The following is a 12994-nucleotide window of genomic DNA, read 5'->3' on the forward strand; positions in this document are numbered from 1 at the left end:
GTAAGTTCACTCCACATAAATTCCGTTAAAATTTTAAAAATATTGTTCACATTTGAGAATTGAAAAATGTTATCGATACCCCTCAAACGTTCACATTTGAGGAAGTTTACTGTATTGTCCTTTTCGAGATGTCCATCGACGTATGCAGTCAAATAGAAACACCCAAGATAGGCGACTCTTGCACTACCTACGCTCTATCTAGCGTAACAAAATTTGAATTCAGTAATTCATTTAAGTCTTGAGAGATTTTATTCTTCATTGACAGAACATTTGCTTATTGTAATTAAACAGATTGTAATAAAGAAGTGCGTCACAAAAAAAATAATTCTAAGGATTCTGTAATTTATTGCATTTGAGATTCTATCAGAATCTTTTGAATGATTCCCCATATTTACCCATATTTTTTAATGTAGAGACAGACACGTTTCTTATCAAAAGCTTTTTTGAAAAATTACCAGAAACGCATAGTTTTTGTTAGAATAAAGAAAAATGGTTTATGATAAAATTTGAGTGGAATAAATGACCTATCAGAAAAAAAAACTATATCAGTATGAGTAGCGACTACCACATCAAACAAACCCTACAGCCTGTCATTAGGTAATTGAAGTGTGAAAATTAAGTAATTATGATGAATTTTTCCAATAACTTCTTCGAAATGATTAATTAAAATTAAATATTTAAACATCGTTTAAGAGGAAATGCTATACATAACAAAATGCTATGAAAGGACATTTAACAGGAAACATTTTCACTGAAATTCCAAAAATTTTCGCAATAATATCACCGGATGCAAACCATCAATTTAATTTCATTTCAATCTATGTCTTATTCAGTAATATTAATTTCCCATAGTATTTTAACAAATGTACAGTGAAAATAAAATTGTATCAATGTTTTATTTATCTCTTTAAGGGCGAGTAGGGGAGAGCTTGCATATTTGAGACGCGGTGGATTATTCTTTGATTATTGTATAAATGTGACAAAAACACTAATCGAGTTATTTTAATAAAGTCTATACTATTAAGTATACTAAAAGTGCTATACAAAATTTCAAGATAATTTTCTGAGTTTTGGGAATAATGCCTTAAGGTCAAAACATAAAAATTGTCTCAATCATGCCGGTTCTCTCCTATTATTATTATTAATCGTATCAAATTTTTATATTACATCATAAGGTAATCGTTTTTTTTTTACAATGTTATATTCCGTGTTGGAGGACTCTGTTAAGACCATTGTACACCGCCCAGGACCGCCTTCCCGTGGTGTGAATGCTTCATCCATGCTGCCGGACTTGTTAGGCAAAGGCGGTGCTATTACATTACATTTTTATTACGTATGAAAATAGTCTAGGGTAAGTGCTCATAATTTTGGACAGTTTCTAAATTTGGACACTTTGAGGGTAAAATTGGACACTAAAAATAAATTGATTAAAATGATGGATTTTTATTCCAATATTTGATGAAAAATGAATTCTATCTAAATATTTGTTCTTTTTCGATGATTTTGACACTAAATACGTTAAATTTTGAATATGATTTGAGTTGAAATTGCTTTGTTGAAAATTAAGTGTGAGCAATTGCTTACGAGAAATATGACAGAACTTCGTGGCTTACTTCAGTCTTATTTAGTTTTGGTGAAGTACTAACAAAGTTTGTTCGCTGTTTTTGAGTGATATTATTGAATATTCATTGAATATTGTGTTGATTCACGTTACTGATGATTTGTACATTTGACCTGAAGTGAGATTTGCCTTGTGAATTATATTTTTCGTGTGAAAAATGGGAAATTTTTTAAGACATTCACCAGTGAGGTGATGATTCTTATTTTGGACAGGTGTTTTTCTCACGAAATTTCGTGAAGTTTTAGCTTTTGTGATGACTAGGTTGGACAAATGCCTGGAGAAACAAAGGAGCATCATCTCTACGAAAGAGATGTAGCGAGAAATGCCTTGAAAGGCTCCCGGAAAGGTCAGGGAATGAGCGAATCTGCACGTACTTGGAGTATCGAAGTCAACTCACTTTAATGAATGATATGGAAAGTTTCCGGGCTTCTTGTGACATTCTACGTTTCCCTTACATGAACAGGAAGAGGACTTGGTAAGATTGGTTCATAAAATGAAGAACAATGGGCATCCTATTGAGGCGGATTATCTGTCCAAATTTACAGACAAGTTGTAAAAATTAATAACCAAGTTGTCCAAAATAAGAGTCAAATTCACCTCTACATATCAATTCATTTTTAAACGTATTAAAACTAATTTTAGTAAAAATGAGATGATAAATAGCTTGCCAAGTTTCTAAACAATCCTTCTGAAAAAAGAGTAACAAAAAAAGTCAATTAGTATTGAAAATATCGCACTTCAAACTTGGGATATCGATGCTTATATGCAGACTGTCCAAAATTATGAGCACTTCCCCTATATCAGGCATTCAGATCTTTGCACCGGGCGGTATTCGAACTCACAACTGAGTAAAAGACGGGGATCTACACAGAAAATAACATTTTGTAAAAATGTTCGTAAATGTTTGTGAATTCCTATGGGGGAGTTACGAATTGCTCGTGAATCGTATAACCCACAAACACTTTCGTAAAAGTTTGTATTTTTTTTCACAAACATTGTTCGTAATATGATTACTTGACGAGCATTTTTTGTACTTTTACAAACATTTGTTCGTAAATGTTCGTAGACACACAAAAATGATCGTAAAATTTTGTCATTTGTTCGTAAATGTTTGTTTTCCTGTCGAACATTTACGAACAAATGAGAAAATTTTACGAACATTTTTTTGTGTTTACGAACATTTACAAGCAAATGTTTGTAATAGTACAAAAAATGTTCGTCAAATGATCATGTTACGAACAATGTTTGTGAAAAAGTACAAACTTTTACAAATTTGTAGGTTATACGAAACACGAGCATTTCGTAACTCCCCCATAGAAATTCACAAACATTTACGAACACTTCTACAAAATATTTTTTTCTGTGTATCTGCCCAAGGGTCGCCGGTCTTGCCTATTACGCAATTGAGATTTTCTAAGGACGAGAAAAAGGACTAAGGACGAGTATGTCCACTAGTCTTTCAGTTATTATAACATTGTTTTTTTTATGTTGCAAGTTTTATAGAATGTGTAGACTATTTTTTTAATGGGTTTTTGTCCGTTTCTGTCCAGTTTGAAATAATACAAATTACTTAAATAATTCCCATCTGGAAAATTGAATTCTCATAAGTTTTCTTTCCTAAACTCTTACTGCTTTTGAAATTTTTTAATTTAAAGGGGAATGGGGTAATGTTAATGACAGGTTGCATGTAAACACCAACAACGGCCTTACTTCGAAATGTGTAATTATTTTTATTATTATAATTAATTTTAATATTGTTTCTCCATGTCGCTTTTGGTTTAAATGTTTTTGAGACTTATGCGTGTTTTAGTTTTATTGAACGTAACTTTTCCTTTTGTTTGTTATTCTATTTTTTTTATTTATTTAATTGCAAACAAAAAAATTTGACTATAAATTCAAGAATATATAAGACTCCGGGAACTTAAATTGGATGTGAATCCCCGAGGCGTTTAATTTCAGAAGTTCTTTGCCAATGAATTGATCTAAAATCCTTATCTCTTTGACGCTAAGAGATCGGAGTTTAAGTTCAGCATTACCTGAAAAATTAACAATGTCTTGAGATTTGCAAATTACGATTAAAACTAAATGATCAAGGATTTAGGATTAGGGCATTGGCATTCATTGGATGGATTTTGAAATTAAATTCCTATGTGTTTCTATTTAAGAATTTTTCATTTTTCTGTGTGTACAAATAATATTATTTACATTATGTAAATATAAGATTTCGACTGACCACAAATTTATCTTTTTCTGATATTCTTTTACTGGCTCTTAAATTGAAAAAAAGATTAGGACCAGGAAAAAAACTCCATTTTAGTTAGTAAAGAAAAATTAAATTGATCAAAAAATCTTATAGGGTAATTGTACCAAATTTCGGACAGCTTGCAATTTCGGCCGCTTCTTTCGTTCCTCAAATTTGCATAAATTTTTACTTTTTGCGTACTCCAAAGATTATACAACGCAAAAAAAACAAAAACATTATCGCTCCGACGAACGAAATGATGTGAAAAAGGCTTTGGAAGAATTCCGGAAGGGCAAGAAACTATGAAAATCACGGTGGCAGAAATATTATCCAAAGCTATTTCTATATTTTTTATTAATTTTAAAATGTATTGAGAGTGATTTTAGGGTAAACAAAAATCGTAAACTACCTCACAAGGTTTCAAGCTACATTGTTTAAGAAGTAACTGATTAAAATTATATACGAATGAAAAATGAAATTCCTAGAGTTCCAAGAACAGGTTCGAAATTCCTTATTGATTCGATCACTGATAAAGGCTTGGAGACCGAGACAAAAGCTTTGAAAAGAGTTGCCGTTTTTCCAAGAGTGAGTGACTTCACTTCCTCCACGAATTCCAATTCACTTCTACAAAATTTTCCTATAACATCGCATCGGTTCTTTCACAATTCTGGTGGTACCGTCAATACCGTAGATAGAGTGGACTCTACCGCCTGCTTTTCATAGGATTTTCTTTAATTCTAGAACTTAAAAATGGCATTTATCGATCAGATAATTTTCCGATCGACGAAGACCATCCTTAAATACTAGAACTAAAGAAAAACTTACGAATCTAATGAGATCAAACTTATCCTAAAGATCATAGTCACCCGCATCTACGATAGCATTACACTATTTTTTGGACTTAAAATGTATTAGGCGATTTGAGGCTACTTTGAGCTGTGGGGCTACATTGTTATACGATTTTTTCGCATATTTCTAATGGAAACTGGATTTTAACATGATGTAATTTGAATAAACGAAATAATTGTGGATCTAAATAAACTAATTGTAAAGACCAGCTTCATTTAGAAGTAAACTCTTAGAAAAATTTAGTCCCAACTACCTCATACACAGTTATGGAAACTATAATAAATATATAGTAAGTATAGACCCATCCATATATTTAACTAGGGTAACTAAATGAAATAGTTGACCAATATTAGTTACAGTGTCTTTTTCATTTAGTTATCATAACTAAATTAGATTAGTAACGGGTACTATAACATATTAGTTACAATAACTAAATAAATGGGGTTGATACCCATCTTATTGGCTGTAATAACTATATCATATTAGTTGTGGTTACTATATAGCTCGAAAAAGCTTCAACGCATAAGTAAAAAACCACTCTTTACTATTGGATAAGTTGTCAGAACTTTATGAAATATAGGCCCATTTATTTGCATTAGTTGTGAGAACTAAAGGGAATTAGTGACCAATATTAATTGGGATATCGATTTCATTTAATTAACACAAGCAAATACAATTATATGAATCCATTATGAACTAATTGCCTCAACTTATCCACGTAAATATTGCCTTATATTCTCACTACTAATAAATTTATTATGAGTAAAATGTTTTAAGATTATAAGAACTATTTTAAATAGATTTGATAATAATCACCCGATCAACTAATTTTCATTAGTAATGATGTTTAGACTTTTCTAAGGGTGTAGGCAAATAAGTCGTATAACAATATAGCCCCATCGTTCAAAGTAACCCCATCTCCCCTTACTTAACATTTAGAAACAGATATTTTCTGACCATTTTTTAAGAATCTACTGCCAACTTTGCTGTAGCTTTTATTACTTTATATTCATAAGTGCGTTATATTCATACGATCCATACCACTTATATAGTTATTAAGGATATAATAATGTTTGTGCTTAAATTATGTTCCCACAATTTGTACATTAAATTCTTAAATTATCCAACTGTTAAAATACTTCTATCTTGAACTGTATATCCTGAGCTTCGGGGCATTCCCAAAGAAGTTCATGGAAAAAATTTTGTTTGGGTGAACTTCCTGTTAATTCAAAGCGACAACCTACCTCCGGATACTTCACAAATGAGTGTAACATCGCTGCCTTCATTGTACGGCTCTATGAGCTTTGTGCGATCCATTCTGCGGGCATCATAAATAATAGGTCTGTCCGGTGGTTCTATAATTACGAGAGAGAGAGCGAGCAAAAAAAAAATGGGGATTAGATTAGTGTCACAACATGAGACTGATTTATCACAAGAATAGTATAACAATGAGAGAGCAGACGAAAAGTTTATTCACTAACCAATAACTGTGAAATTTATCTTTAAGTTCCTCGTTGGTGAGTTACGAAAGTCCACTCGACATCTGTACATTCCCTCATCTGAAAGTTTGATGTCATCTACTAAAAGCTGAGCCGGATGCGAGGCAGTTCGAAAAAATGCTCTTGCGCCAAACGCTGTCGGCGATGACCAAAGTTTTGCTTGTCCGAACTGTCGACCTCTCACATCGAAACTATGGTGGTATACAGAGCATATAGAGCATGAAAACTTGCCAAGTTTGTCTTATGATAAATGTGCTTAAGAGCTCCAGTTTTCGACATGAACGCTGAATTATCGACAGAAGCTATAAAATAGTCTTGATATCCCTTCAAAGCCAAAATCTTGACGTTGAAATGAATGATATATAGAGGGAGTATAGCATTATAAGAAATCATACCTGTACAGTGGCTCTCCATCACCCTCCTTGAACCACAGCACCATGTAAACTGCATCATCCCTCTCCATTGGTGTTATGTCACAGGGCAGCATTGCTTGTTTGGCCAACACCCCTTGGACCGATGTTATGGGAACTGTGTAGACAATGCAAAGAAATTAAATTTAATTTAGCCCTTCACTGGCAATTAAATACAACATCTATCCCAGAATCTGACATAATGACTAATTCAATCTTCTTCCCCAATCCGCAATTTTTCACAACTAAATCCCCCTGCACAATATTTCTTTGCGTGTACCCCACATTAAAGGCAGTCCCTACAACTACCCTAATACCCTTCTCTATGGCACTTTTACAAAGAAAAAAAAAAGTAAAATACTCCAATCTGACTAATCCATAAAGAGTGGTAATTTAAAATTTACATATTAATGACCTGAATATTTAAAACATAATTATACTATCATTTTAAGCTCAGCTCTACAGAAATGACCGAGTCGCATGAAAATTACTTAGGATATGGTTGCCCTATCGCCTATCTGATGCTGGTGGGAAGACACATATATTAGTCGTCTTATCACCGACTAATGAACATATTACAAATTAATTCTATAAGGAAAATGGTCAAGAAAAGCTCATTCCTTTCATTAGTATTCTCACATTGGAGATATTATTAAATTACTCTACACTTTGAAGAAATTATGGTAAAATCTTCAATGTCCCATGAATTAATTTATTAGCATTATCATATCTTGAAAATGACATATTTCATCTTCAAGAATACTCTACATCTACATAGAAAAGGAGTTTATAATACCGTACTTTAATGGCTCATTTCCATCTAAATTAGTTGTTAGCTTTTGAAATTTGCTAGAAAAAAATCTACTTTGGCAATAGTTATTATTATTATGATATGAATGGTAATTTTTCACAAAAAAAAATCTTTTGAAAACTCATGGAATTTGCTGAAAAGCAATGGCAAATGGGAAATTTTCATTGAGAAAAATTTAATAAAATTTCAAGAGATTTCACATATTTTAATATTTGCACTACTCTCATCGTATCGTATAGAATGAAAGTGGACACTAAAGCTCTGCACACTGTTTCTAAGTTTGTGCTTGAATTTACAACATACTATTATAACTTCTCCTATTGCTCGAACTCAAAGAGAGAGCAGTTATATAATTGTCTTTTTTCAACTTGTCACCCTCCTGGAGCTTAAACGGTAAAAGATATCAACTTCCGATCTTCAATGACCCCCAATCAAAAAAAGTTCCTGACGTTTCCTCCCCATCCACCCCTCCAAAATCCGGTTTCTGCGATTTTTTTTCAAAATTGGCCTAGGCTTTTTCAATGATTTTCGGATATGTTTTAAAGGTAGTCACCGGAAAATTCATGATTTTGAATTATTGAAGATCAAATGTGAAAGATATTGAAATTTTGAACCCAGATGTATCGGTGTTCATCGATAATGAATTATCTAAGTACAGATTTTATTTTATTTTCAAATGCTTTTATGATATCTGAATCAATTTGATCTCTAGTAGACCAGTAAGCACCAAAAGATCATGCGAAAAACTAATTCACAGAGAGCTCTATCTCGTGAGTTCGAGCATTCCGCAAAGCTAGGACGCTTTGCCATCTCTTTTCTTTAGGATCTCATTTAGTGAGTAAGCTCTTTTGAAAAAGAAATTTGCTTTACGTCCACTCTTAAGGGGTTACGTGGGTCAAAAAGACAGAAAAAACAGCATATTTTTCCTAGTATTTTTTGCAACATAATAAAAAATCTATTTAATTCATGCTCTTATGCATCTACATTTTAAGTAATTTTTTGAAATTCATTCATTCATTCATTTTCAACCGCTTATCCCTATTGGGGTCGCGGGTCCATGACATCCAAATTAGCAGCCCACGCTTGCCGATCCTTCGCCACTTCAGGAAGATGTTCGGGTTCGATCCCAAGGCGTTCCAAGGCAAGATTCTGAATTTGATTCAGCCACCTTGTCCTAGGTCATTTCTTGAAATTTTCATTTAAAAGTCTTAATAATTCAGCCGCTGGGACTTGATTTTCGAGAGCTTTTTTTTTGAAAAAAAAACACACATATTTTGCAATGGACAAGACTTCTTGGAGTAGGTTCTTTTGAAATCCAAAAACCGAATATTTCTCTTTAGCTAAAGAGTGAAACTAATCCTTGAACGAAGGATATTTTGAAACAAAAAAAAAGAAATTTGTATTTCAAATTTCATTTAAATAGAACAAGAACTCTATTTTTGATGTATTTTGCACCGCGCTTTGTCTTGTAAAATAAGTTGTAGAAAAAAGTTGTTGCGGTAGAAAAAATCTACAGCTTAAGTGGGAGTATAACTGATCATCTGTCAGGAAATATTTAATTTTTGACGGCAGATGAATATACTCTAAAAAATCTTGTCCATCGAAAAGTATGTTTTTAATTTTTTTTTTAATTTTCATATTAAAATTTCAGAAAATTTAGTTAAAGCTTAAAGCTCGAATTAATTTTTTTTTCATAAAAAAAAGATCTCAATAAAATATGCTATTTATTTAGTCTGTCTGAACCACGTAACCCCTTAAGTCGAATATATTGGATTTAAAGTTCAAATATTGAAGGAGAGGGCTTAATGCAACCCAAACTCAAGTTGATTTTATACACAGAAATTCAAAATAGGGTTAAAACTTACATTAATGCATCTGTAAACAAATAAACCACATTCTTAGAAAAAAAATATCATAATCATATTTTCTTCACTGTCCAGAATCTTATGTAAAGTCTTCTACGCATTAGAAACAATTTTTGCCAAAAATTGCTTTTATGAAGGAAATTGCATGCAGTGCTATAAGTGGAAACGTCATGATTCTGTGAAAAATGCAATTTTTAACGAAAATTGCTAGGGGAAAGTACTCCTCCTTCGAACGTTCATACCTTCGAATAATGTGAATTTTCTTTATGTTTTTTTTAAGAGACTTAAACATTTCTATTAAATATTAGTTAGCTTATTATCAATTAATGATAATTATGTGACAATAATATGGAAATCTCTTAGGAAAAGTAAAAGAAATTTCCATTATTCGAAGGTATGAACGTTCGAAGAGAGAGTACAATCCCCTACCGATTCATAGAGTACTTAATAGGCAATAAAAATTCTAAGCAATGCTTCTGAGTTTGCACTCTTACAATTCAAGGGGTTATGTGCGTAACGAAAACTATAAAATATTATACTTTCTGGAAATTATTTTGCCAACGATATAAAAGAATTGTTTAATACAACATTTGGATTATCAAATTTTTCGAATAAAATTTTAAAAAAAAATCAGATCGTATATAAATGCCACTCGTAATAATTAAAAATTATTGCAAATGATATTGTCAAACCATTGAGCGAAACCACGCCCATATAAGTGGGCGTGGCTTTGACACGCTCTCTATCTTAAGGCCTCTATATATTGACAGCAATTTTCGTCAAAAATCGTCTTTTTTACAGACTTTTGACATTTCACACTACTGTAGTTCTGGCGATTTCCTTTAATCGAATTAAGAGAATTTCAAATTAAAATCAAGGCTTGCCCACGTAAGAAAATTACGTGCAATCGTTTAAATTTAATATTTTGTAATAAATCGTTTTAGATTGACTGGCGTTTCGCATCTGATTTACTTCAAAACGTAATTTTGACGCAACTTTTTAACGACTTCCTGACTTTTTAAAAAATTCTGACGTTTCTGCCTACAAGGATAGAGGGAATTTTCTTTGAAAAAAAAACAGGTATTTTTTAAAGAAATTTCTCATAGTGTTTAGAGGTCATAAGACTACTCAGATAATTAAGTACTAGGGGAAGGTTTTCAGGCTTCGCACATACTCTGGTTTTGAACACTTCCTTAATGAACCTAAGCTATATACTTAAGACTAGGTATTAAAATATATTGCCATAGAGAAGTCAAACTCATTAAATATTTGACAAAAACGTAAAAAGATCAAAGCCAGAGTGTGTGCGAAACCTGAAATTATTCCAGTACATCCGTACGAAACTTGAGATTGTTCTTAAGTTAAGAATCCCCTTAGCTTGTCTTGCTTACAGATTCAACTTAATTTTCTCTGCACGACTAGGTTATTTATTTAGATTTTAAGAACCTAGTCATTCAATGCTATTGTACCATTCTTCTTCAAGTTTCTTCAATTAATAACAATAGAGCACAATATGGTTAGGAGAGTCCATAACATTTTTATTGTAGCTAATCTTGTGTCTCTCGAAAGATTGCCCCTATTCATTTTTGGTTTTCCTAGAGATAATCTCTTCTGGAGACTCTGTTTCAATCTCATTTGAATGTTTGGTGTTTTATTGAAATCGTCCATTAATGAAAATGTCTTCAGTTAATCACAGAACATGTATGGCAAGAGTTGAAACAAAGACCTTCCACAAAAGACTGTGATTTATCATGAGCACAATGAATGCGGATTAGGAAAATTATGATTACAAAAATCAATAGAGACAAAAGCGCAAAAGTTAGAGCGAGATGAGACTTCTCCCCTTGGAGACTCCGTAAGGTATTAAATTCGATGGAAACCTCAATCTTCTAATGAAAATTTATGTTGTACATATTTTGCTCAACACATGATTGTGTTGCTTCTCTTCTCATGGAATCAATACATTATGTAATCCTCCCACACTGACTGTTTTCCCAGTGAATGTGAGTAACGAGCACGATGCGTGTCATCGTTAAATTAAATATATTTCTCCATACGAAGATACAGTGGAGGATAATTTAATTAAAATCAAATCTTATTAACAATTTTCCTAAGTGATCATCAAAATTGTATGAAAATCGCCTTATAGACAGGTAACAGAATTCACCCTGCGGGAAATAATACATACTCCCACAAAATATGTAGCACATCTGTTTAGGAAAAGGATGAGAAGCTATTGTTGAAGATATAGCACAAAATATTGAAAAATTCTAGAGAGGAGTAAATGCTAAAGTTGATTGCATTTCTTGTATTACTCTACAATTCTGTAACATTATATTACTTCCATTTCAACAGGGATAACTGCATTGAATCTTATGGAGATTATGATTCATATTCCAAGCACATAAAAAATAATTTTTATTTAAGCATATTTTGGCTTTCTTGTAAAATTTCTAAAAACCATAAATCTATATCACTAACCGTCTGGCCACAAACTACAGATCAATGGATAGAATCACGATGGAAAGCAGACAAATTAAGAAATGCAAAGTTTTTCTGATAAAATAATTAGATTAATATTACACTGTTTGCCCATCATACGATTAACAGAGCTAAAAACTTAAAGAAGAGGGATAGCGTTTTAAGGCCTTCAGGGATCCTCCTCTAAGTTAAATATGAAAAAAAATGCAAAATAATTTGTGAGGCTTTGGTATCCCACCCAAAATCGATAATCGAATAATTTTATTGTTTGTAGTTATAATACATAATTGTATTGTTTCTAATCGGGTTTGGGAAAACGTTGATATATTCTACAAATTGGTTCATATCTCTTGTGTACCGGTGAACATAAAAATTTGAAATGAGAATAAACTTTGTGGAAAACTTGAATTCGTGAGCAGATTCTCTTTCCAATTCTTGCCGATAAACAACTTTCTTCACTTTCTTCATCAAAACAATTATTGCGCAACCGATTTTGAAATAGTATGAAAGTTTGTAAAAGTAGAGTGCTTATCCTTTAACATTTTCTAACACATGATACTTTTTAAACAATGCTGGATAATTAATATCAAAATAGATTTTTTTTAGCTGAGATTCTTCACAATGTTTCCGTCAATTATTTCAAACTTATATTATTATCAAACACTTCTACAGGGAGTCCCAGGATTAATCCATTTAGACTATGTACAAGAAATACTTGAAATAAATAACATATGAATATTTCTAAAAGAAAAATAAAATACTAATAAGGAAGCATTAGTAGAGGTCCCTATCAAACAACACCCTAACGGTTATCAAATTTAAATTCTTTATGTTAAACTTTTAAAAGCTTTGTTAATTTTCAAAGTGTAACCATCTGAGAAAAGAATTTGTCACACAGAATTTAAATAAGAATAGATTATCAAGGAAATATTATCAAAAATGACGCAATGTCGAATTTTCAATGTGCAACTTCAAATCAAAACTCTGCGTAACTTGCGGCTAATTGAAAGAAAACAACAAAAGATGTTTAAACCTCTGTCAGGCTATTTATCTCACGTCCTTGAAGGGCTAAAGTAACTAAAAATCCTTTCTCAGCAGCAATTATCCAAAATCGCATAGTTTTGGATTAATACATTACGCGATAGATATGAATTAGTTACGACCATTGACGGAACCGAAAACACGAACTAATTCACATTTATAGAGAACTAGAGCA

At 32.0% G+C, this 12994-nt stretch overlaps 1 protein-coding gene across 1 annotated transcript in view; it reads right to left on the reverse strand.

The window, feature by feature from the left end:
- LOC129810085 (hemicentin-1) overlaps nt 1-12994 on the reverse strand; it is a 140440-nt gene that overhangs the window by 37415 nt on the left and 90031 nt on the right. The window contains exons 3-5 of the mRNA XM_055860342.1: nt 6607-6739; nt 6194-6402; nt 5957-6067 (exon numbers count right to left, since the gene is read on the reverse strand). Of these exons, the coding sequence (XP_055716317.1) occupies nt 5957-6067; nt 6194-6402; nt 6607-6739 (453 nt within the window). The remainder of the gene's footprint in view (nt 1-5956; nt 6068-6193; nt 6403-6606; nt 6740-12994) is intronic.

The sequence above is a fragment of the Phlebotomus papatasi genome, chromosome 1 (assembly GCF_024763615.1).
Source record: "Phlebotomus papatasi isolate M1 chromosome 1, Ppap_2.1, whole genome shotgun sequence".
NCBI lineage: Eukaryota > Metazoa > Arthropoda > Insecta > Diptera > Psychodidae > Phlebotomus > Phlebotomus papatasi.